Source organism: Trichoderma evansii (assembly GCF_050947405.1).
Source record: "Trichoderma evansii strain SZMC 28006 chromosome Unknown GGI43scaffold_26, whole genome shotgun sequence".
Classification (NCBI taxonomy): domain Eukaryota; kingdom Fungi; phylum Ascomycota; class Sordariomycetes; order Hypocreales; family Hypocreaceae; genus Trichoderma; species Trichoderma evansii.
This window is the reverse complement of record NW_028145180.1, coordinates 327,469-350,784: the sequence shown is the minus strand read 5'-3', so window position 1 is coordinate 350,784 and position 23,316 is coordinate 327,469. Positions and strand designations below refer to the sequence as shown.

At 48.5% G+C, this 23,316-nt stretch overlaps 9 protein-coding genes across 9 annotated transcripts; 4 read left to right on the top strand and 5 right to left on the bottom strand.

Annotated features, from left to right (window-relative positions):
- Positions 1 to 3,099: 3,099 nt before the first annotated feature.
- GGI43DRAFT_425585 (pseudouridine synthase) lies at positions 3,100 to 5,242 on the bottom strand (the record flags this gene model as incomplete). Its single annotated transcript, XM_083208527.1, has 3 exons — positions 3,100 to 4,658; positions 4,884 to 5,015; positions 5,200 to 5,242. The coding sequence occupies 3 exons, from the start codon at positions 5,240 to 5,242 to the stop codon at positions 3,100 to 3,102; spliced, it is 1,734 nt and encodes a 577-aa protein (XP_083056557.1).
- GGI43DRAFT_220903 (HotDog domain-containing protein) lies at positions 5,166 to 6,358 on the top strand. The gene is made up of 3 exons (XM_083200352.1): positions 5,166 to 5,477; positions 5,681 to 5,731; positions 5,932 to 6,358. Exons 1-3 carry the CDS (start codon positions 5,407 to 5,409, stop codon positions 6,290 to 6,292), a joined length of 483 nt encoding a protein of 160 aa, XP_083056556.1. The 5' UTR covers positions 5,166 to 5,406; the 3' UTR covers positions 6,293 to 6,358.
- Positions 6,297 to 8,084, bottom strand: GGI43DRAFT_220908 (uncharacterized protein). Its single transcript, XM_083200353.1, has 2 exons — positions 7,509 to 8,084; positions 6,297 to 7,414 (listed from the first exon to the last, which is right to left on the bottom strand). Exons 1-2 carry the CDS (start codon positions 7,569 to 7,571, stop codon positions 6,425 to 6,427), a joined length of 1,053 nt encoding a protein of 350 aa, XP_083056555.1. The 5' UTR covers positions 7,572 to 8,084; the 3' UTR covers positions 6,297 to 6,424.
- On the bottom strand, positions 7,935 to 8,771 carry GGI43DRAFT_415978 (uncharacterized protein). The gene has a single exon (XM_083207216.1). The coding sequence runs from the start codon at positions 8,521 to 8,523 to the stop codon at positions 8,227 to 8,229; it is 297 nt and encodes a 98-aa protein (XP_083056554.1). The 5' UTR covers positions 8,524 to 8,771; the 3' UTR covers positions 7,935 to 8,226.
- Positions 8,772 to 10,928: 2,157 nt separating this feature from the next.
- Positions 10,929 to 12,422, top strand: GGI43DRAFT_220868 (kinetochore Sim4 complex subunit Fta4). Its single transcript, XM_083200350.1, has 2 exons — positions 10,929 to 11,395; positions 11,473 to 12,422. Exons 1-2 carry the CDS (start codon positions 11,074 to 11,076, stop codon positions 11,892 to 11,894), a joined length of 744 nt encoding a protein of 247 aa, XP_083056553.1. The 5' UTR covers positions 10,929 to 11,073; the 3' UTR covers positions 11,895 to 12,422.
- Positions 12,423 to 13,725: 1,303 nt separating this feature from the next.
- GGI43DRAFT_387673 (carotenoid oxygenase) lies at positions 13,726 to 15,505 on the top strand (the record flags this gene model as incomplete). The annotated part of the gene is made up of 2 exons (XM_083203966.1): positions 13,726 to 13,845; positions 13,913 to 15,505. 2 exons carry the CDS (start codon positions 13,726 to 13,728, stop codon positions 15,503 to 15,505), a joined length of 1,713 nt encoding a protein of 570 aa, XP_083056552.1.
- Positions 15,506 to 16,282: 777 nt separating this feature from the next.
- GGI43DRAFT_220693 (NifU-like N terminal domain-containing protein) lies at positions 16,283 to 17,443 on the bottom strand. Its single transcript, XM_083200349.1, has 2 exons — positions 16,856 to 17,443; positions 16,283 to 16,738 (listed from the first exon to the last, which is right to left on the bottom strand). The coding sequence occupies exons 1-2, from the start codon at positions 17,280 to 17,282 to the stop codon at positions 16,602 to 16,604; spliced, it is 564 nt and encodes a 187-aa protein (XP_083056551.1). The 5' UTR covers positions 17,283 to 17,443; the 3' UTR covers positions 16,283 to 16,601.
- A 1,388-nt stretch (positions 17,444 to 18,831) lies between these two features.
- GGI43DRAFT_387671 (ubiquitin-specific protease UBP14) lies at positions 18,832 to 21,414 on the top strand (the record flags this gene model as incomplete). The annotated part of the gene is made up of 4 exons (XM_083203965.1): positions 18,832 to 18,859; positions 18,951 to 19,018; positions 19,099 to 21,194; positions 21,270 to 21,414. The coding sequence occupies 4 exons, from the start codon at positions 18,832 to 18,834 to the stop codon at positions 21,412 to 21,414; spliced, it is 2,337 nt and encodes a 778-aa protein (XP_083056550.1).
- A 193-nt stretch (positions 21,415 to 21,607) lies between these two features.
- GGI43DRAFT_415964 (spindle checkpoint protein MAD2) lies at positions 21,608 to 23,188 on the bottom strand. The gene is made up of 6 exons (XM_083207215.1): positions 22,878 to 23,188; positions 22,765 to 22,790; positions 22,657 to 22,695; positions 22,536 to 22,564; positions 22,308 to 22,453; positions 21,608 to 22,220 (listed from the first exon to the last, which is right to left on the bottom strand). Exons 1-6 carry the CDS (start codon positions 23,040 to 23,042, stop codon positions 21,828 to 21,830), a joined length of 798 nt encoding a protein of 265 aa, XP_083056549.1. The 5' UTR covers positions 23,043 to 23,188; the 3' UTR covers positions 21,608 to 21,827.
- Between the last annotated feature and the right edge of the window lie 128 nt (positions 23,189 to 23,316).

The window sequence follows — 23,316 nt, the reverse complement described above, 5'->3', positions numbered from 1 at the left end:
GTTTGGGACTCAACTCCACACATTCGGGGAGTTTGGAACAGTCCTCCCAACGTTTGAAACTGGGTGCCTCCATCTGGGCCTTGTTAATTTGCTCTTTTCCCGCCGTCCTATTTGGCTACTTGGGAAATATTTGTATAGGAGAAAAAACGTGCATCCGACGGTATTATGCCTAACCATTAGAGTTGCGGCATTGTAACCAGGCCCAGCGCGCTGGCAAGCAGTCTTCTAGATGCACGGAGTAGAACACGCAGTCTGGGAATATGGTCCCCCTGCATTAATCCCGGAACATGGCGAGTCCGGAAAGGGATCTATCACTTGTTTGTCCGGCAGCAGCCTGCAGGCCAGCAGCTATGCTTACATCACAACCACCATTAGGCCAATAAAGGCGCCTAAACGCAGCGAGGCATTTGGGGGGTGTAAGTCGTACCTCTACTTCGTATGCCGTATACAACTCTACTTGGTAGCGTTGGAGTAACACTACTACCTGCATGGCAAGCAGGGGCCGAAAAAAGAGGTTGCATACTAATATACTGGCTTGCTTGTAGGACCGCACAAGTACGTGCGTTTCTGTTACCAAGGCTTAGCAAATAACATACCGAAGCTGAAAGATTGTTGGCCCCCTTTGCAGGAACAAGTAACCAGCGGGAAAATTTTTTCTTTCGCCTCCTTTTTTTTTTTTTTTTTTGCCAGCCTTGAAGGATCCTATTGGAGGTGGACAAGCTGCGACCACGGAGAAATGAATTGATTCGGTCACGGCTTTGGAGCTGGCAGCGTCAACACTCTCATTTCCTGGGGCGAGACTTGACAATTGATGTTTTGAATCTGAGAGCGATTGTTTGTTTCAAATTTCCATCTGCCCGAACTGAGACCTTTGCTTATACTATTTTTAACGAAACAGGTACCCGGTTTAGTCAGAGACACACACACACTGTATCTTCGCCTTCTCACCACGTACCACTTACTACAAGCATGTGCAGCACCAACATCCATTCCATACATCATTGTACACTGCCAACACCCCTTTACGCGCACATTCTCGGACCAACAGCTGGAGACCTCGATCATCATTGTCTACTGGATGGCAGCAGTATCCATCTTTTCTAGGCATCTACTAATCCCATCTCTTCTGGTGCATGGCAAACGGGTTGGGCTGCATGCCACGGAGCAGACCCTATTAGACGCGGTGCGTCGATGACTCGTATAGTCTGTGATATGTATGTGTGTGTGTGTATGTGACTTTTTCTTTCCTTCTTTCTTTCTTCTAGCCCCCCTGGCACATACATATGCATTGTCATTACTCTCTATAAGGCCTCCATGCGACCATCGTTACCTCAAAGGGGGCGAGCAGGAAAATCCTTCACAAGATTCTTTGCCTCTATTGAGACAGGTCGCCCTCTCAGATACATAGACATACTTAGACTACATAATTTACATGGACCCGCATGGCGGCCGCCATCCCCCCCTACCGCCTCGCCTTACCTCCGCCGCTGGGGCTCCCTCTAGAAAAAAGGAATGTCTCGCCGCCTTTCAATGGCCAGGGTGGTTGGCGCTGGCGCTGGAGCTGGAGCTGGAGGAGGGGGGCCACGAACGTTGAGGCTATCTCTCCCTTTTGGGTTCAGACCGCCGGCTATCCATCCATATCCCGGGTATTGGTTCTTCTTCTTTTCTTTCGTTCCTTAAAGTCCTGGCCCTTGTTCCTTTTTGCTACTCAAAGTTGACTTCATTTCCGTAGCTTGCAACTATAAGGCACCCTGTCCTGGCTGATACGAACCATTATAGTCGGGCAACTAACCTTCTTTTTCCTCAGCTCAACTGCTTCCATCTCGCTTCCATTCACTGATTTGATCATTTTTCTCGTTTCTTTTCCGGTTCCGGTTCCGGTAAACCCTACCTACACACGTCAACTCCCCTTCTGTCTTCCAATCAACGCCCCCCCAGCCAATTTCCTCTCGGAGCATTACTCAAAATCATGCCCGCATATTTCCTTTTTTTCAAGGGTCTGCCTACCTTGTCCTGTCCTCTAAACAGCGGTCCCCGCCTAGCCCTCTAGCAAGCCCGAATAGTGTGCGGTTGGTCCTGTCTAGAAGGGTCGAAGTCGATCTATCGGATTTTTCTGTCGTCACAGCTCTTGGGCGGGAAGAGATTCGGATCTGCACAGGCCACTTTTATGTCCCTCTGTGTCCGCCCATTAACGCCCCCCTCCCCTCCAAGTTGCTAGTTGGGGGTCAGTTTATTCACAAATCGCATTTCGTAATGCCCATCCTTGTTGGAGTTGATCTACTTTCTACTTGCTCACTTTTCACATGCATTTTTTTATGAATATCTTATGGGCCTATCCATATCCATCTTGCCATCTTACTGTTTGACGCAATTCACATGCAAGATAAGTAGAGTAGTTTTGTAGAGTGTACTTGTGTACTTGTGTACACGCAGTGCTCCATTCTAGCCCTTGCAGCAATTTCATCTACCGGGTCGATCTCTAACGGCCATTGGATGGGATTGTTAGCACTTTGTTTTGAACTTGAGCAGCATCTCCCCCGCAGCTTGTGAGCTCCATCTCTACGCCCGGAAACAGTAAGAAGGATCATCGCGCTTCGTGCCTTGGACTGAAAGAAGCAACAGGAGAGGGGCTGGTCTCGTGGTACATACGGGAGGGGGGCGTGTCCTAAGAATGCGCGCCAGATTCAGCCCAGTTGTCTTTTTCATCAGGTTTGATCTTCAGGGTGTTTTTTGTTGATTATTTCCGGTTTGTTGAGGATTGTCTGTATGTCTCAATTGTGAGCGAATAGTTTCTATTATACGTGATGTCGAATACAAAGTATGATGAGAGATTTCAGTTCATATTCTCTTTACTATAATTCGCTTAACAACAAAATTCAGTTGTAAACTGAGTCAATAGAGTGATGACGGTGGTGGTGGTGGTGGTGGTGGTGGTGGTGATGTAGATTGAAATGACAAGATCTATCTAGATATACAAAGTCTTTCTAGATTTGGCTGTTCCAGCTTATGGTCATACAAACGCGTATTCTTTCTTAACGTCTATATCTATGGGTATTTCCATCTCAGATTTTATGCATCATGATTCATGACATGATTGGTTCATGATTCGTTACCTCCATTAGGGAGTTGTTCCGGCTCTGTATGGTGAGCCTTTGCTTCGGCTTCTGCTTTAACTTTGGCCTGTACTTCAGATGAAATCTCAGGATTCTCGTCCTTGACGGCCTCTACAAGCTCCTCCATTCCGCCTACAGTAGTTGGTCCGCTCATGCCCTTGGGTGGAAGAGCCCATTTGGGCAGCGGGCTTGTGTATGCCCAACTGCCGTCGGCATCCTCGTAGCGGAGACTGTGAAGCCAGAGAGACAGCTCGTGGCTGCCTGGGTCTGAGTAGAGCGGTGTCGCGCATATATCGCACAGCTCGCCCGTCATCTTCTCTGCCCGTTGCTTCTCATATCTATCCACCATTTCGTCGTAGTAGACGACAGCTTCAGCCACTTCTTCCTTTCCCATGCGATTGAGACGGCTGATGACATCCTCATCGGTATTCTGAGAACCGTCGGCGTCAGCCTGTCCAAGGTCAAATCCCCATACACGCTGGTTGGCGTAGATTGGGTCGTTTTGGATGGGGTGGCCCAGATACTGCAAGTGTACTCGCAGCTGATGTGTCCTGCCAGTGACTGGCAGACATCTTACAATGGAGTACCCCTTTTTCTGTAACCAGGGTTTACTCTTTTCATCTTCGGCGCCCGTTGGTCTGAGTGGCTTCCCATCCTCCGCTAACACAGCCGGCTCCTCTGCATCCCCATCGCGCGGTGGGTAGTATGCAAGGCGCTTGAAGACCGTTCTGGCGGATTTTCCGTTGGCACGCACACGATTAAGGCCGAGTTTCGGGGATATCTGGAGGATGGGCTGGTCACACACGACCTCTCCGTCCGGAAAGTGGCCAACGACTCGCGCCAGGTACTCTTTTCTGACAGTACGACCCCTGATCTTGATGGCCATTGCTTCGGCCGACTTGACGCTCTTGGCAATGAACATGATGCCACTGGTGAGGCGATCCAATCGGTTGCACGGGTGTGGCAGGAAGTCTCTGCCCCTCTCTGCTACCATGATTTCGATCACCGAGTTAAAGTTGTATCGGCCGGCAGGGTGCACAGGCACGCCGGACGGCTTGTTAATGACAATGATATCGTCATCTTCATGGATGATTCCAATAGGCTCGGCCGTGACAGGTGGCTCGTGCCTATGCAGCGTGTGAGATATCATGTCTCCATTCCGCACAATGTAATCTGGGCCGACCACCCTGCCGTTGACGTAGATGTCGCCCCTGACCATGGAGTTTCGGTAGTACTCAACCGGCCGGTCTCGGAATTCGGACTCGAAGATTTCGATAAGCGAACGGCCGCGCCATCTCTCTTTGCAGTAAGTGTTGTACGTAAAGTGGTAGGGTTTCACGCGCCGAAGGTCGTCTTCGAAATGGTAAGGTCGTGGCCAGATGTCGCCCGCAGGAGTAATGAGGGCGGCATTTCCGTCGGCGGCAGCAGACCGATCCCTGAGGCTCGGCTTCTTTTGCTTGTTCTTTTTTGGCTTGTTCCCACTCTCAGTCCAAGGTCTGCTTCCGACCACCACCTTTGCATCCTTCTCGTTCCCCTCGGTCGCCGCTGTCTCTTCAATGGCTGGAACTGCCGCAATTTCAGCCGCCGCAGCTGGCTGCTCAGCTTGCGTTGATACTGATACTGATGCTCCATCAGGCAACACAGCTGAGTTAGCTGCGGGTGTTGCGGCTCTGGTGGCAAGGGCCACAGAATCGGTCGTCATCGCGAGGGCTCCGGTTCGTGCGAGCTTGCGGATGGTTCTCGAGCAGGCTCGCAGGAGCATCAGCCGACAAAAGAGCTGCTGATAGGCTTTTCGATTGGAGCAACAGACCAGACACCAGCCGCACACACCCCCGTGAGTTCGATTGATGACACGATACGGAGTTCTCCGTCCAGGCTCAGAGTTTTTCGAGGTCGTCTCGTCTGCGCGGTGACGTATCTGTGCATAGAACGAGGGGCAACGCAGAAAATAAATTAGGCGGTCGGCGCCGGCAGAATGCCCTGGCGGGGAATCGTGGCTCCGACCCCGGCATGACCGGTATTGCTCGCCGACCACACCGGATACTCCAGATTCCAGTCAAGGCCTACCCTGGACCGGCCCTCGAACCTCGGCTGTGCCCCGACGACTGGCCGTTCCCTTGTTGCGGCATCACCAATTTGGCCTCCGACTAGCATTGCAGACTGTCACTGTTCGCCTTCTACCTGCAGTCTTACCCAAAGCCTATTCTCTCTTTCGGCGTAACTATAATTCGTTTCGTCCTAACCTCGCTTATGCATCGCCTAGCCGCATCTAGAGACTAAGACGCGTGCAAGTATGAGCCACGCCACTCTCAAGACACGCCGTCGCCAGGATTATCCGTACCTTTTGGAGTACAGGACAAGATGGTAAGTTGTGTTTGTTCCACGCCTCCTCCACTTTGGTCTCGACGGGTCTCCCAATCCCTTGGATGGGTTATTATCTCAAAATGATTACTATTGCGTTGCCTCCGTCATCTGCTCTCGAGACCGTGGGGACGCAAAGTTATTGGACGAGAAAGATCCCATACAATACAAGAGGCAGTGTTGATGATGGGTTTCTATTGCCACAGGAACGACAATGACATGTACGATCATATGAACAACTCGGTGTATAATTTCCTGTAAGGCTTACTCGTGTGCATTCGCATGTTGTCCCACCTTGGCAACGTCAAAACTTGGGGCACCACTTTCGCTTCCTATCATTCCTGCACACTCCCTGTGACCTGACTCAAGACAAGAGCTATTCTCAATTAATCACGCCGTGGGGATTTAACAAGCTTTGCTAATTTTATTACCGCACGTTCGATCTGTGGTACTCTAGATTCGACTCCGCCGTGAACAGTTACCTTGTCGAGAAGTGTGGCATACACCCCCCTTCATCCCCTCAGTACGGTCTGGCAGTTCATTCCCACACAGACTTTTTGGCATCGATTGCGTACCCAGCCGTGGCGGAGGTTGGAGTGCGTGTGACCAAGCTGGGCAAGTCCAGTGTCACGTACGAAGTGGCTCTCTTTGAGAGGGGCAGTGATGAGGTTAAAGCTGTGGGAGGCTTCGTGCATGTGTTTGTTGAGAGATCCACCGGCAGGCCCCCAAAGGATGGGATGAATACCCAGTTGAAAGAAGCACTAGGCAAGATTAACCTGGGGCCTGTTGTTCCTACAAAGGAGACTAGCAAGCTATGACATTGTTTCCTAGCGGTTAACTTGTTTGCAACTATATGTTCTTATCGACATTGATAGAGATAGATATAAGGCGTTGTTTTGTATACATGAATTCAGATTATATATATTAATATTGGTGTCATCGCTTGTTTCTTATAGCAACTCATACTTTTGTGTTGATCCATTCTCATCTCCGCTTGTAAACATCTTCTCCATGAATTCCAAGTCAGAAAGAGCCTGTTCCGGTGCCTGTAGCGGGTTGACCTTGCCGTCGACGATGCTCTGTGCCCATGCGGCCACCTCCTCAGTGACGCCATTTGTCCTGGAAAATTCTTTGACAGTCTCTTCTCCATCGATTGGCTTCACAGTGACGGTCTCGCCGACAATCTTGACAGTACCCTTTTCATAAGAGAAGCTCCATTCGAAAACCTGGAGTAAAGATCCAGCTGAGTGTTGGAACGAGCCAGAACCCCCTGACTGAAGCTTGACGATGGCATTGAGAGTATCAATTGGTGGCAAATGCTCGCACATTTGCGCGGTAAATGCTTGCACTGACTGAGGCTTATTCCCCTCGCCAGCTAGCAGCAGTCTCGTGGCGGCAGCCCAGTGCACACCAGCATCGAGCAAGAATCCTCCCTGGTAATCAGGCGTTTTACGCCATGCGGTATTGTACCACTGGTTGTCAGGCTCAACGCGCCACAGGACACGAACGCTGAAGTTGTGGACCTTGCCAAACTTTGCGGCCTCGCTGGCAGCATAGGCAAAGCTTGGGTAGAAGCGCACGTTTTCAGCGATGGCAAAGGTAGCATTGCTGGTGGCGCAAATACGCTGGGCATTTGCGATGAGTGTACGAGCAGCAGCAACGTCCTTGGCAATGGGCTTTTCGGCGAGGACGTGCTTGCCAGCAGCGAGGGCCTCCTCTATGAAAGCAGGCTGAGTAAGGATAGGAAGGGCGATGATGACGGCTGAGATGTCATCTCGCTTGAGGAGGTCTTGGTAAGACTTGTTGGAACCAGCATCCTCAGCGTAGAGATCCGGCTTCTTGACGCAATCAGGAACCAGGTCAGCGGTTTCTTGAGCTGACTTCAGAGACCTTGAGTAGATGGCCTCAAGGCTGAAGAGCTCGCACTTGAGCACAGCAGGCTGTGAAGAGGTGATGGTTAGTCCAGCTTTCAAGATGACGTCTTTGATAAAGGGGGGTATCATATTTCAAGTGGTGAGGGGGGTTGAGGATTACCAGATGAGATCCTTTGACAAACAGTCCTCCTCCGATGATAGCAACTCCCATAGTAGGCTTCATGATGGCGATTGTTCGACTGGGATAGCCTGATTAAACTGATAATTTTGAATATGCTTGGCTCGTGAACAGAGATGAGCCTGAACAGCCGTATATAAAGGCAATAAAGCAGAAATGCTGCCCCTCTAGGTGGGGGAGGGGTTCCGCCGCCCCGCCTCGTTGGACGGGCTTTCATCATAATCACAATTTGTAAATGTATAGGTGTAGTGACAGCCTTGTATGAAGCTGTCAACATTTATTCAACGATAATACCAGACATTGAAGAGGCTTTATTAACCCTCTTTATGGCGAGGAATCGATATTAGTTGCTAATATAAATGCGCACTCAGGACACACATGCACACTCAAAATGAGACAACAGCATAGCGGACATTATGGCGATAACAACTATATTTCAAAGCATCATTCGTTAATATTCAATGTTTAATAAACAACCCTAAAGAAGAAGAAGAATAGAGAAAGCAATTTCAAGCATTGGTAATTCAGCGTACACCACCCGATTGCTCGATCAGCTAGACGCTCTCAGACAGCGAGCCTTTTTTTTTTTTGTCTTACCTAACATTCGCGTTTAGTTGCGTCCAGATACACGTTCTTTTCGCCTGCTTCATAAATTTCAAGTATAAATAAAATAGAAATCCATCTTTATAGCTGCTGTGCTTCACAACTCCTCGTAGCGGTACAGCTGCTCGACCCAAAATGTATTTGCATCTCCACGGGTGCTTCGCTCCCACCGGGTCTCGGCCTCAGTTTCGGTCTCGGTCTCACTATCCGTCTCTCCCTTTATTGAAGACACACGCCCCTCTGAGAGGGTTGTGATGTATTGGATATTCTTTTTCGAGAGTGGCTGGGCTCTCCGACGTGAAATTCGGTGGTGCCGAAAGGGTTGCTCAGCTTGAAGCTTCAATCGGCGTATAGCGCTCGGTGATGCAGCGGCGACTTCTTGTCTAGGCGCCATAGTAGTGATTTGCTTGGAGTGTCTCTCGGCGATAATGTAGAGCCTCGATGCAGAGGTGGCAAAATTAACGTTCTTCAGCTTAGAAAAACACTTGAAGCTATTCCGTTGGTCTCGAGCGATGTCTCGCAATCCGCAGTTGAAGCTGTGCTAACATTCGTCTTGCAATCGCGCGCAACGTGTTTCTTCTTCTGCTGATAGCACCAACAATGATGGAATCTGCTGCAAGCTATCATCAATTGATTTTGGAAGATGGGAAGAGAAAAGTTCAATGCAGAGGAAAGGCAGACAGCAGGGCTGCATGGCATGCAGCACTCTAATGCACATTTCAACCCAATGGGGCCCAACCCACCAATGCCACGACTGCATGCATGCATGCTTATTATTACTGTTCCTTCAATGCTCTTTCGCACCACTCTTGTAAAAGATGGACGCAAGTCTTTATTCTAAGACAGGTGTGTGTGCACATGTGGTTTCTGTACTATGCCTTTGAGAACAGCTCATAAATATTACATTGTATAAGTTATCTCGGCCCAATGGAGTCTCATATGTTTTTGCCGTTTTGCGCGAGAATATGCAGCTTTCATTCAGCTGCCAGTATTGTAATGTAGCACATCCAATCACTTTATATTATAATTGGCTAGAAGTTTCTCTGGACATATAATTAAGGACCTTTTACATCGTAACACAGCATTAAGACTATTTGCGACTTTCAAAGTAGTTCTAGGTTAATGCTGGATGACTATGAGCTGTAGTGTTACAACGTTCCGAATGACAATTTTGTAAATTAGCATGGGTATTTTAAATCACTTTTCAGCTACGTTTTTTACGATTCGCACGTAATATACAACGCTCTTTTGGAATTTTCGAAGCCGTTTTGAGTACCTAGGTAGTCAAATTAGATATCCACCGTCTTCTCTAGTACCAGGAAAGGATCTACTGCAAAGTGAGATGGAGGATGAGAATTTTCTTCAACATTTATAGCATTATTGATCTCTTTATTTTATTATTCGATACGTCAAGTTAATTTGTTACATCAGCAGCAGAACTTTCCTTCAATGGGTCGATAAATTTTCACAGCCAGCCTGTTGTTGGCTGCTGCCACTTACGATTTGTTGTCTCTCATATTTGCTATTCTCTTTATTTGTCCTGGATATATGGTTACACCTCAAAAAGAAGATTATATTGCTTGGAAAATCCCTGGGTGAGTGCATCTCAGAGCGCTAAGTTGACTACCTTACTGTTGACTACCTTAAAATGTATACCCATCTGAAGAAGCAAAGTATTGAAGCTTACTGAAGTTATTTGGCTATTTCTTGAAACAAGATCTGTATTCCGATATATTTCAATCTCAAACTACATTTAATTTACTTCATTAAGCAAATGAGACAGAAGTATGCACACGCACCACGAGCGGATAGATATACTTACATGTATGACTACCCGAATGCAGCCTTGCCATGGCATTTATTATATGAGCTCAGAGACTTCTTACACTGCATATGACTTCTCATTCTAATAATTGATACATAAAACGCACCATCTTTGCCCAAATTCAACAATCATCTCTTCATGTGAGTGTGGAGGCAATCTCATTGCCGTTATAGAAAAAAGCTATCATGCGAGCAGATTTTATTCACGGCTAGTTAAATAATCACTCTCAAACATATATGACAGATCTACATATCCATAACCAAGATTTGCCTACTTAGAACCCATATCTCCATGTAGCTTTGAATGCTGGTAGAGAGATATAATAGTTATTGACAACCTGACTGTTAGTAGCATTTATGTTGCTTACGCGCAACGTAAAACATAGGGCAGTAGAATGAAATCAATACTAAACTAGGCTGAAAATATAGCTATGTATATATAGATTGAACTCAATTGTTCATTGGGTAGTTTAAGAAGCATAATATTGCTGTTGTGAAGATGCCTAGTATTTTGTGAAGCGTTCCAGGTTATGTACATGTATCTTGTATGATCTTGAAATGAGAGATAAACGACCTACCTAGGCAAGCATGTATACACATGCATTTATATGTACTGAAGAAAATCTCTGTAATACATGTCATGAATGAATAGAATGTATACAAATTGGAATATGCTTTATATAGGTAGAATTTATCGCTTCCGGTATAAGTATTTAGATTGTTACTATAAGTCAAACAATACGATACAGCGCACTGAGTCCATATATCATAAATGTATAAAGAAACATTTGGAAGAAAAAAGCCAGTATAACTCAAGTAACAATAGTAGAAATTTATTTACTTGTGAAAATTTGGCAATCAATTGATATCCAAGCCAAGCTCGTCATTGCAGGCAATGTGAGAACAGTCCCTGAGGACTGTTATGGATCTGCGAGAACCCCGCCATTTAGCCCCTCCACTCCATGCAGCTGGCCCCTGTAAGTCGGCACTTTTAGTGGATTGGCAGCTGTGGCATACGAGCTCAGTACATGTAAGCTCTAGAAGCTCTCGAATGTTTTGATAGCATCAGCTGTCTTCCACCCTTCGACATTTTTTCTCTCAGCCAATACTGGCCGCAAAGATGCCTCCAGCCCCTACAATCACATCAGTCAAGCAGACGTTTGTCGCTGCGCAGACGAATATCCTGTCCCAGCCAGTTGCGCCGTCTCGAGCCTGGCGCGCCGCCAACGACGCGTCTGAACATCCGCTCCCAAATCGCATCGTCGAAGATTCCGTCGCAAGCCTCAACCGCACGATCCAACAGCACTCCCGACGAGTCTATGCGCCTCAAGCAAATAGACATGTGGCCGAACAGATTAGCCATGTATACTCGAGGGATGCCGAGCGCAGGATGGAAAATCCAGACGATGCTGAAGGTGGAATTGGAAGAGAACTTGATCTGGGTACTGCTTACAACATCTGCATTTTGAAGATGCTGGAGGATGATTGACTGAACTATGTCTGACAATCTTGAAAATAGTGGATGAACAAGCCATCGAAACAATGCCCGCTACCTGGCCGTCCGACAGAGACACCGAAGCCTTCCCTCTGGAAGCTACACGCTATGCCGACACCGTTCGTCAGTTAACTGACCTCAACCAACAACGCAAACATGTACGACAGAGGGTTGAGCGACTCCGAAGTCTCCAAAAGACAGTAGAATCCTTCAAGACTACAGATGGCGCGGGTGTCCAAGAGAATCTTGTGACTCGCGATGGTCCTGTGGAGAAAGAACTCGAGAAGATGCGCTTCCTCCTTGCCCGCGTTGCCGGTCGTGTGAGCGAGCTGTCGAACGCCCCTGCAACTGGGGATAGCAATGGCGTGGAGTTCAACGCTTTGGCTGAAGCGAGGAAGAAGAATATTGAAAAGTTTCTCGCAGACGGTCGTGTTTTTCCATCCTGAGGTTTGAGGCACAGCAATTGTTTATGCAGAGCTGGACTCGGCCAAAGTAAAGCCTCACGTTATTGATATAACGACTACAGCGAAGGACTTCTACACAAGCAATGGAATTATAGACTCTTGCCCTCCTGACTACAAATATGCCCTCGCGGGTGGACAGCTTAGGCTTTCCGATGGTTTCAGGTCTGGTTGGTATGGGTTACGTGGAATTACTTACCGCTCTCATTTTACCCTCAGCTTATTGGAAACGTTCCATGCAAAAGCTAGGAAAGAGACTCGGTGAAAGGCGACTTCAAGACAACCTTGGGGGGGAAACGGTGAGCAAAGCCATAAGCGTTTCAGCTTCCCGCTATTCATAAAGCTGACATCTCAAAACAGACCCCAACTCTGACTGCCAAGGAGGGTAAAGCCGCTGCAGAATACGAACTACTACTTTACTAGTGAATAGCCATGTCCTGCAACCTTTTTACCTATTACGTGTTTACGCGTGATGATGAGCGTGGCCCTGGCTAGTCGTTCCAATCTCGAATTGATTGCCAAAAGCGGAAAGTTGGTCGAAATAAGATTTGACATATGAGGTGATATTGGGTGGGGTAAGCTTTGACGAGCTGCTCTTGCGCCCCTCGGTTCTCCAAGATGTTTTGCTGGGAATTGAGATGACAATTGCCGTCGAAGGAGCCGGTGGCTTGTCCTGCGGTAGTCCGCGTATCGTTTTGAATAGTGAGATGCTCTATTGAGCTCTTGGATCCGAGATTTGAACTCGTACTAGCCGCTGAATTGTGGATACATCTACGCCATGCCTACCTTTCTCAATTCTTATATTTTCGTTTGCTCTTAATCATGTTACAGAGCTCTGAAGAATGGAGCTTCGGAAACCATGCGAGACACTGGAAACCGAACATGAGTAGGTAGAATGATGTAGGAGATGTTGAGAGAAACAAATCTAGGCATTGCTTGCTAGGGCGTGCTAGTTTTCAGAGGAATTTGCGAACAATTAGCAAAAATAACTGTTATCAATGCAAGAATCTCTAGATGATTTCGTGAAGTTTGCTATTTACGATGTTTGCAACTCGTCACATGTTAATGCTCTTCTACGTGCTTCGCATTAACGATCAAAGACCCCAACAAAGACTTTGATGATGGCAATTGTTAATTGCAATGACTGCAATTTCATTTTGCTAAAAAAAAGTATCAACGTAATAATATTAATAACATTGAAGTTACACTACGTTGCTACGCAGGCATCTTGATTCACTGACAGCTTGGCGGTTTTGGAGTTCGCATCTCGCATTCGCTTAATAGAGCGGGTCATGCAAGCCAAAATTAGCTGTGGCTGCCATGCAGATTGGCATTCCCATGGTGCTTATCCCACCACCTAGAATTGGTTTTCGCCCTCTCTGATTGGATACCAGCGCAACCACAGCCTAAATAAACGGCACCAGGAGAAACGCGAGGCTGCTTTCAGATCATGCGACAAGATAGATTGTGCGGTATTGCCTTTCGAACGAAGGAGGAGTAGGGATGGTGGAATGTCTAGCCAAGCATGATTTGGGATGCGGGCCGCGTAATTCATGTGTAATGGCTTGTGAATAATGCACCTCTGATGATGGGTATATAATGTGATAGATCACGCTCTTTACTGGCTGACGATCTTTGTATCATTCAAGAAATCCTTCAGTTGGCTATTTAGGTCAACACCTCAAACACTATAGTTCTGGCTATGTACAGTCGTGCTAGCTTGACTTGTCGTCAATCACTTATACGCTCGACTTATTCTAGGAAAACAACACATCACTTATTTAAACCATTTGCTCTTGAGAAATATTCGTCAAATATGGCTCTCAACAGAGAAGGAATCTTTTCTCGCACAGTAGAGGACCAGGAGAACGATATAAAAGAGAGGCATAGCAACTTTGAAGATCAAGCATGGAAACAGTGGCCGGCAAAGGCCCAGGTAGGCATTGAACATTTTCATCAGATAAATAGCCTAGCAAAATGCTAACTTTGTCATCTTTCTACAGTTTGAAGGGTTAGAAGAGCATCGTGGCCCAATTCAACTGACAGTCAAAGGCTCTATTCCAGCCTGGGCTGCTGGCTCTTTGTTCAGGACTGGGCCTGGCCTAGACAGGGTCGAGGGCACATCCAGAGGCACTCATATGATCTCACATTGGTTTGATGGCATCGCCCACAGCCATCGATTCGACATCGTCCCGCCTGAAACGACTGAAGGCAACACCTCAGTCGTGTACACTTCTCGTCGTCATGCAGATGCTCTAGTCGCTGAGATTAAAGAAAAGGGCTGGCAAACGAGCGTCTCATTTGCTCAGCGAGCTGATCCTTGCGTGGGGATATTTGGAAAGGTCATGACTGTCTTTGCCACTGGCAAGTCCAACAACAACGTCGCTGTTGTCCCAGACATGCCTGGTGGCGAAACTGTGAAAGGAGATTCCAAGGATAAGGCCTTGTATGTCCTTACTGATAGCTCTAGTCTCAGCAAACTTGATCCCAAGACTCTTGAGCCCATTGGAGAAGCTAGGCAGCAGTCACTTCATCCGGATTTAAAGGGCCCAATTTCCTGTGCACATTCACAACGCGACCCTGAAACTGGGGATTTGTTCAATTACAACTTGGATCTGGCTGGTCGGTTTCCGACGTATCGCGTCTTTCGTGTCAATGCCAAAGATGGGAGCGTCGATATTCTCGCCACCATGTCGGGCAAAGACTACCCAGCAGCATATATGCACAGCTTCTTTCTTACGGAAAACTATGTAGTCCTTTGCGTCCAGTCGACACATTACGCATGGTCTGGCATGAAGATCCTCTGGGAGAGAAATATTCTCGATGCCATGAAACCCTTTGACAAGACTGTTCGGTGTAAGTGGGCGGTGATTGATCGAAGACAGGGGAAGGGCGTGGTGGCTGAATTTTCTACCCCGGCTGGCTTCTTCTTCCACTCGGTGAATGCCTTTGAGGAGCAGGTTAAAGATGAAAGTGGGAATAGCCATACGGAAGTGTCAATGGATGCCATTTCGTACAATAACGCAGACGTTATGCAAGTGTTTTACTATGACGTTCTCTTGGACCGAAATGATGCTGCGAAGAAGGCCATGCTTGACAAGCAGTATTATAAAACGATGCAGCAGCGTTTGTCACGGTATCGCTTCAGAATCCCATCAAAAGGACAATCGAAAGAGGAAAAGGCTTCTGCCGTGGCCGAAGAAGTGTTGACAATCCCTGGACCGCACGTCGGCGAGCTGCCAACCATCCACCCTGCCCTCAACGGCAAACCATACCGATACGTCTACACCACCAACAACAGAGGTCTCTACATCTTCGCCGACTCCATCGCCAAGACAGATGTCACCACGAAGGGCGTCTTGATCTGGAGTGGACCCAGGGGACATTCGCCAGGAGAGCCCATCTTCGTTGCTCGTCCGGGAGGCACGGATGAAGATGACGGGGTGATACTATCGGTGGTGGTGGATGGGACACTGGAGAAGTCGTATTTGCTGTGTTTGGATGCGAGGACGATGGAGGAGCTGGGCAGGGCGGAAGCTGATTTTGCCATTCCTATGGGGCTGCATGGGGCGCATCAGGCAAAGGTACGCCTTTGAGGCAAATAATAATAATAATTTCACTGTATCTATCTCTCCTTTTTTTTTTATACCAAATAGCCTTTCTTGTAATCAAAATTGAATAAATATTTCCTATAACAGTTGCTGCTGTGTAGTTGCACCTCATTGGATTCTATTTCTATATCCTGCTCGGCATATACTCAAGATGTATCCATCACCATTGCTACACTATCAACACAATAATTGTGATGTTCAAAAATTTGCACTCTACGAGTCATACCTTTTCTTTTCCAGCAGAAATAAAACCAAAAAGAACAGCTGTGAATAAAAGATAACTCATCTTCGGCATGATCCCGGCATCCGACGCCGCAAGCTGATGCCGCTCCCCTAATAACCCGTAAAATGCCTGGACATATTCTCGGCGTGTTCCCGGGATCGGGGTCGGACATCTCGGGGAAGTGCTGCGAGATTTTTCTCTCTTCTCCCCCCGCCGGCATTATGCGCGTGGCGCGGCACAGCGAATTGGGGGGCTGGAAAAGCAGTAGCGTTATCAGTTGCTCTGGGGTACATGCAGGCAGTTGAGCGAAGGATTGAAGGAGTCAAACTCAGATGAAGTTATGACTACAAGCAATGTGATGAGTGAGAGATGAGAGATGAGAGCAAAGCCGTGAGCAATAAAATTTATCAAATGTTTTTTGAAGAGTTGTATTTTTGTTTTATGATTCCGCCTATTTTTACAGCTATTTCACCCTCGCTACCGTAAATTCTCTTTAGCGGCTGATTTCAAAGCCGCAGGGAGTGTGTCCTCGGTCTTTTGTTGAAGTAGTGGACACGGTCCAGTGTTCATCCCCGATACCGTATAAAAAAGGGAATTTGAAAAGAAAGTAAAGCGTAAACTGGAACTGCATCCTGATTACAGAAGCGTTTCAATCTGTATCTTTTTCTCTTTTTTTTCCTCTCTTCGTTGGTTGACCCCCACGCCCAGTTTCAGTGATTGTCTTGTTTCCCCAAATCCCATCACTGCCATAAAAAATAAAAAATAAAAAAATAGCATATGCCCAAATGTGGACGAAAAAATATTCATTGCGATTTAATTTTCCCCATCTTCAGTCTTCACCGGCGTCAAGGGCGCACTCTAGGCGGCAACAGCCTCGGCAGTGGGTATTTTCATGCTGGTGCCGCTCAGGTCGGTGGGTTTCCGTGAGGGGTTCTTGGTGTAGTAGTCAGAAATTGCCGACTTGATGGCATCCTCAGCAAGCATGGAGCAATGCACTGGAAACATGAATGTTAGCATTGGCTGAATGAATACATGTAGTATATGTAACTGGAGATGAAGGACAGAGTAACAGAGTATTATGTTATGGCTAATTTCACATTATTAATACGTACGCTTGACGGGGGGGAGGCACAGCTCCTTGGCAATCTCGGTGTTCTTGACCTTGCCGGCGTCGTCCAGGCTCATGCCCCGGACGAGCTCGGTCAGGTAGCTGCTGGAGGCAATTGCTGAGCCGCAGCCGAAAGTCTTGAACTTGACCTCAGAGATCTTCTGTGTCTCCGGGTCGACACGGATCTGGAGCTTCATGACATCACCGCAAGCAGGAGCTCCCACAAGGCCGGTGCCGACGTCAGAATCGCCCTTGTTCATGGAGCCGACGTTGCGCGGTCGCGCATAGTGGTCCAGGACCTTCTCGTGATATGATCGCTGGGCCTCGATGGATGCGACGGGAGCGAGCTGTCGAGCGGCGAGAGTTGGTCTGGCGAGGGGAGCGGCCATGGCGGCTCGCCTTGAGATAACGCGGAGTCCTCTGGAGAACATTTTGTTGGATTTGAGTGTGTGGAAAGAGGAGAATATAGAGATATATGAAGGGGGACCGCAGGTGTGTGTTGGAGCGGAAATAAAAAAAAGTGAGAGAGATATCGAGAGCCTGCTCAGATGCGATAACTCGAGACTGAGAGAGAGATGGCAAAGCTTTGTGTGCTTGAGGCGAATTGATGGAGTCGACGTCAAATAAATTGAAGTCGAGCAGAGGTTTGCGAGGTTTGGGTTGTGGAGGCAAAGGTTTGAGGTTGGATGGTGACGAAAAAGTGCCAGAGGCGAAAGAAAGCGTCGCTTAAAGCAGCAGCGCAAAAAAGCAGGGATGGCGATTTCGGCCCAGTGCAGCGCATCTCATCAGCGATGGCCGGGCGGGCCAATCAGCGCGCGCACCCCTCTCGGCCATTACGTCTGTGCAGAGCTGTGGAGCTCGGACCTTGTCGGAGCCTGCAGCCAATCGGGGCGTCGCTTTCGCTGTAGTCAGCTATCTGATTGGTTTGCCGTACGTAAAGAGTCGTCAACGCTCCGCAAATCGATTGGAAATCAATCTGATAAGATGCACGTGAGACGGGGATTTCGTCACGTGCCCTGGCGACAGACGGACGCGAAATTGGGCAGCAGCTCGGATTTCGACACGCCTCCGAGGAGCTTCTGCCTCGCTTTTTTCCTAGTGGCGACGCGGTCCAACATTTGCGCCGGCTGCAATATTACTATGCCATGTGCTGTGTATGGTCGCTGAATGAATGTGATAACGCTCAGTAACCATGTATCATGCAGGCAGCGACGATGAGCTATTGCGGTTCTGGATTTTGGAATAAGAACGAGAGAGGGATATATCTATATCTGTCTAGGAGCTCTCAGGCCGAGACGGCAGCAGTCATCTCGCCCACGTCCCAGTGCAGCGGGACAATCTCTGTCAGCAGAGCAACCCCACAGTCCGAGATCTGTTAAATCGACCACTAAATTGCCAGCGTTGTAACCCGTCTTGCCCGTACTATCTGATGACTGCATGGCTTAGCAGATTTGATTGATGCAATAGCACAGCAAATGAGCAGAATTCATTGATACAGGAGACACGGGCCTATATCCAGCAGACATACATGGCACTCATGACATGCTGAGAGGATCTGGAAACTCTCATCATGGCAGTTAAAAACATCAATTGAAGCCCCAATTTGCGGAGTGCTACAGCACGGCTACAGCACGTTTGCGGCCACTGTCAGCCACTACGGCGCTAGTCCCATCCCGTATCTGCGCTGAAGTCATCACGCTGCCCCTCCAGATCCAAAACTCCGTCATCGAGGGGCAGCCTAACAGCTCCAAGGACTAAATTGTGGGCGCCTAAAGCTGCTGCAGCCCACACTAGTCGCTAATCGATAGCGCTCGCCCAGCGCATACTGCTCTTCGCCTTGTCATAGCAACCACCAAAAGCTCCATCAACACTGCGCTTCGTATTTCTTCTTTTGCCCCAGAAACGGCCCTGTTTCCAATAAATCTTTTGGCCTTTTCGCTTTATTGCCAGTCTTCTATTGTTCTTCTCACCACTAGCGACATGTCGTGCCCTCATCTCGAGTCTGTCGGTACGTCAATGCCTTACCCCGCCAACTTTCAGCTTGAAACTTGTTTCCAAGCCCTGTCAAGCTCATGAGAGCTCATATTTATTCGTCATAGAGCTCAAGCCGCCGACTCCCGTTCAGTCTGTGTACAAGGAAGACTGCACACAATGCTTTGACTCTATTGTATGTAATCTTCAACAGGCGAATATGACCCCTTCGGATGAAGATCTTAGTCGAGCTCATGATTTTCCTTCTCTCCATAGGACAACGCTGGAGGCCTTGATGTCTGCCTCCAGTGCTTCAACGGTGGCTGCACTGCCGAACGACAACACTCTCTACTTCACAACGCTGTCTGGAGCCACCCGCTTTCCCTCAACATCCGCCGTACCCGAAAGACGATCGACCGCGATGAGCCTCCGGCTAAGATCACGAAGCTTGCCATCGCCGCCGAGACAGAAGAAGACCGATACGACACGGCACTGGCTGTCAAATGCATCGAATGTCAACAAGAGCTGGATATCGCAAATCCTAAAATCGCACCCATCGTAGATGGCATCCTGAAAGCACATACCTTTTCTCGAAAAGAGGAAGTAAAAGCGTGGGAGCAGGAGCTCACGTCATGCGAGCACATCTTGACCATGCAGCAGCACCCGTCTCGCAAGATCGAGCAAGGCGACCTTGGCCACTGCTCAGGTTGTGATTTGAGAGAAAACCTCTGGCTTTGTCTTGAATGTGGCAATCTGGGCTGTGGCCGAAAGCAGATGGGTGGCGTTGACGGCAATTCTCACGCTCTGGGTCACGCTAATGAGTCTGGACATGGTGTAGCTGTCAAGCTTGGATCTATCACCCCGGAAGGTACCGCCGATATCTACTGTTACAGATGCGACGAAGAGCGCATTGACGAGCAGCTTGGCGAGCACTTGGCCCATTGGGGAATCATTCTTGCCGAGCGGCAAAAGACGGAGAAGAGCTTGACGGAGATGCAGATTGAACAGAATCTCAAATGGGACTTTAGCATGACTACGGAAGATGGCCATGAGCTGAAGCCAGTTTTTGGACCTGGCCTTACTGGACTGAAGAATCTCGGTAACAGCTGCTACCTAGCCAGCATTATCCAGTGCCTATTCGATATGCCCTCGTTCCAGGAGCGCTACTATGGCGCTAATAAGGATCTGCCGATTGTCCAGGAACCCGCTGCCGATCTTGAGACTCAGCTGAGGAAGATTGCTGATGGTTTATTATCTGGACGATATTCGGAGCCTGACAATGCTGTGGCATCGGGATCAGAAGTTACCTACCAGAAAGGACTGGCGCCAGCAATGTTCAAGCATTTGATAGGAAGAGGGCACGAAGAGTTCTCTACCATGAGGCAGCAAGATGCCTTTGAACTGTTCCAGCATCTTTTCAAACTCATTAGTCGGTCACCCCACAATGGCCAACAGGACCCTACCGCCGAATTCCGATTTGTCCTGGAGCAGCGGCTCCAGTGTCTTGGATGTCACAAAGTCAAGTACAGCTCCAACGAACAGGACAACATCTTCCTCGACGTGCCATTGGTGAAGCTTGATGCGGGAAGTGAAGGCGCTGAGACAGCTAACGCCTACAAGCCAGTCACTCTGAAGGAATGTTTGGACAACTTTACCGCCGCTGAGAAGGTCGAATTGACTTGCTCATCATGCGGCAGCAAAGCGGGCTTTACCAAGCAATCCCTCTTCAAGACTTTCCCCAACGTTTTGGCCGTAAATGCACGAAAGATGGCTGTGGTGAACTGGGTACCCATCAAGATTGACGTCCCCGTTATAGTCCCAGACGAACCATTTTTGCTGGATAGCTACCTCTCCAAGGGACTTCAGCCCTCAGAAGAGCTCCTACCAGATGAGCCTGAAAACCAAGCTCCTGCATTTGTACCAGATGCGGCTGCAGTTGCACAGCTTGAGGCCATGGGCTTCCCCCGAAATCGCGCTGAGAAGGCGTTGCATGCGACAGGCAACTCGGATACCAATGCTGCCATGGAGTGGCTGTTTGCACACCTCGATGATGCCGATATCGATGCACCTCTTGACTTGGGCTCTGGATCAGGAGGCGCAAGCACAGCTGACCCTGAAAAGATTGAGATGCTGGGGGCCATGGGCTTTGGTGCCCCTCAGGCCAAGAAGGCACTGAAAGAAACCGGCGGCGATGTCGAGCGAGCTGTGGAATGGCTGTTCAGCCACCCCGATGACCAAGGAATCATGGAAGACGAGAGTTCGGGCGAAGCGGCTGATAAGTCTCAAAAGGAGCCTGCTGGAAGCGCAACACTACCAGCACAATTCCAACTGCAGTCCATTGTGTGCCACAAGGGCACCAGTATCCACGCAGGGTAAGTTCTTCTTCTTTGTACTCTTTTAAATAATTTGAACATACGTAGAGAACATCTACCGACTAATTCTTCTAGCCACTACGTCGCGTTTATTCGAAAGTCTGTGGAAGGTAAAGATGCGCCTACGTGGGTGCTTTTCAACGACGAAAAGGTCGTGGAGGCTCACGATGTTGAGGAAATGCGCAAGTTTGCGTATGTGTACTTTTTCAAGAGAGCGTAAGAGGAGAATGAAACTCCTCCTTGGAGTAGATGGTGCATGGGAGAGACGGCGTTTAGTGCGCTACCGGGACATGGCAGTGCTTGTTGATTGTTTGTTCAGAGGAGACGTGAATGAGAGGGAAATGTAACCCAATAGATGAAATATCACACAACGATAGTCGGATACCAATAAGAGAATATTCATCAATATATAACCCGTAGCTTCAGTCGCACATCTTAATGTGTCGAGAGATTCGTGAAGCTTTATGATGCACCGATATATTCCATTCCAGTTCAACGCCGTAAGGAACCCAATGTCACGTCTAAAAGACGACCAACTGACGTGCAAGGCCTCATATTCGTAATATTACAAATCCCTTTACCTTTAACCCCGTCCTCTGTCTATCCAGTTATACTCCATCGCAAAAGATTTTATTACTCCCCCAGTCTGTAGCTGACAATCGTATCGACTCGGTGATTCGCCGTGCTAAAGCCTCTCAGCTGCACCCTCTCGCCGTTCTCAATCTCCTTGGCATCTGAGTCCCCCCATTCGACGGGGACGTCGCTGTCCGCATCGGCGTAGACGAGGACGTTGAAGGTACAGTCGCCGCTGAGCTGGGGGAGGAAGGTAACGGAGGCGGTGATTTGGCGGAAGATGGCGGCGATTTCGGCCTGGATCTCAGATTCGGGCTTTTCTTTGTCGGCGAAGAGAGTGTTGTTTGTGGAGGAGGAGTTTTCTTGTTGTTGCTGGTCTTGTTCGTCGGTTGGGGCAGAGGGGTCTGTGGAGGATGGTTTGGATTTCGATTTGGTTGGAGCGGAGATTTGGACCTATTGCCGTATTTCTTTGTCAGATATAGAGGACGGTGGGAACTGGTAGGTAGAAGCTCGCAGAGATGGAGATTTGGTATGACGCACATCGAATTGCCATCGCTCAACGTGTTCGCCTGTATCTTTGTCGGTGATGACGATGACAAGCTTGGAGATTTTGCCGCCGACCATCCATTTATCGAGCTGGCTCATGATTTTCTTGATGTAGGCTTTGACTTGGTCGTCGGCCGAGACTAGAGACGCGAAACGGGAGGGTCAGTTGGTATGTAGGCAGAATTGGGAGGGCCATAGGAGCAAGGGAGAGGTATGGTGTACCCAGCATGTTGAGGCCATATTTCTTGACGCTATGATCGAGATGTGTATTAGCTGATGGTCTTTCTTTCTTTATCAGTCGGATCAATTGGATTCCGGGATAGGAGGGAGGATAGTATCGTACGCTGTGAAGTCTTCGGCTGGGTATACGCCTCGTTGGAATCTGTGATAACGCGATCAGTTTCTCGTCTTCGTCTTGGGCATGATTTCGTTTTCTGGGAGGTCTTCGTACAAGATCGTGTGTATCGAATATTGGAACTAGTGGAAGAAGAAAGAGGACCATTCAATTAGCAGTTGCACATTTGCGCCAGCAGGCAAAAGGACATTCCATGGAAGAAAACTCACAAATTCAGCTACTAGCCTTGAGCTGCCCTTGAGCGACAGCTTGTGCACCTTGGACTCTTCCTTGCCCTTGCTCTTGGACTTTTCCTTTGACCTTTCCTTGTCCTTGGGCAGCTTCTCTTTGGATGCTGATATCTTTGAGGCCGCCTTATTTACTTCTGTCTCCATGGCTGTGGGTGCTGCTGGAGAGGGAGAAAAGGTTGCTGGTGTAGGGATAGTGATGATGATGTATTCAGAAAAAAAGTGGTTCAGCCCGATTCTCAACTGTTTACTTTTGGCGTTGCTTGGGTGCTATGCGAGGCTGCGGGGTTGGCGGCAGGGGCCTTAGTGAGAGAGGCGGCAAATCAGGTGCTAGTAGGGGAAAGCTTTAGTGCTTTAGTGCTTCGGCGGAAGCTTTAGTGGGCAGCTATGGTAACCTTGATGGTCGATGCGCTTGATGGAT

Bases quoted from the DNA above. Each gene is read 5' to 3' on its own strand.
- GGI43DRAFT_220903 (XM_083200352.1), top strand. From the start codon at position 5,407: ATGAGCCACGCCACTCTCAAGACACGCCGTCGCCAGGATTATCCGTAC. The intron at 5,478-5,680 runs GTAAGTTGTGTT...CTATTGCCACAG, and splicing joins TTGGAGTACAGGACAAGATG to GAACGACAATGACATGTACG. The intron at 5,732-5,931 runs GTAAGGCTTACT...GTGGTACTCTAG, and splicing joins AACTCGGTGTATAATTTCCT to ATTCGACTCCGCCGTGAACA.
- GGI43DRAFT_220908 (XM_083200353.1), bottom strand. From the start codon at position 7,571: ATGAAGCCTACTATGGGAGTTGCTATCATCGGAGGAGGACTGTTTGTC. The intron at 7,415-7,508 runs GTAATCCTCAAC...ACCTCTTCACAG, and splicing joins TTGTCAAAGGATCTCATCTG to CCTGCTGTGCTCAAGTGCGA.
- GGI43DRAFT_415978 (XM_083207216.1), bottom strand. From the start codon at position 8,523: ATGGCGCCTAGACAAGAAGTCGCCGCTGCATCACCGAGCGCTATACGC.
- GGI43DRAFT_220868 (XM_083200350.1), top strand. From the start codon at position 11,074: ATGCCTCCAGCCCCTACAATCACATCAGTCAAGCAGACGTTTGTCGCT. The intron at 11,396-11,472 runs GTACTGCTTACA...TCTTGAAAATAG, and splicing joins TGGAAGAGAACTTGATCTGG to TGGATGAACAAGCCATCGAA.
- GGI43DRAFT_220693 (XM_083200349.1), bottom strand. From the start codon at position 17,282: ATGTTCTCCAGAGGACTCCGCGTTATCTCAAGGCGAGCCGCCATGGCC. The intron at 16,739-16,855 runs GTACGTATTAAT...TCATGTTTCCAG, and splicing joins GTGCCTCCCCCCCGTCAAGC to TGCATTGCTCCATGCTTGCT.
- GGI43DRAFT_415964 (XM_083207215.1), bottom strand. From the start codon at position 23,042: ATGGAGACAGAAGTAAATAAGGCGGCCTCAAAGATATCAGCATCCAAA. The intron at 22,791-22,877 runs GTGAGTTTTCTT...TTCTTCCACTAG, and splicing joins CAAGGCTAGTAGCTGAATTT to TTCCAATATTCGATACACAC. The intron at 22,221-22,307 runs GTGCGTCATACC...ATACGGCAATAG, and splicing joins TTGAGCGATGGCAATTCGAT to GTCCAAATCTCCGCTCCAAC.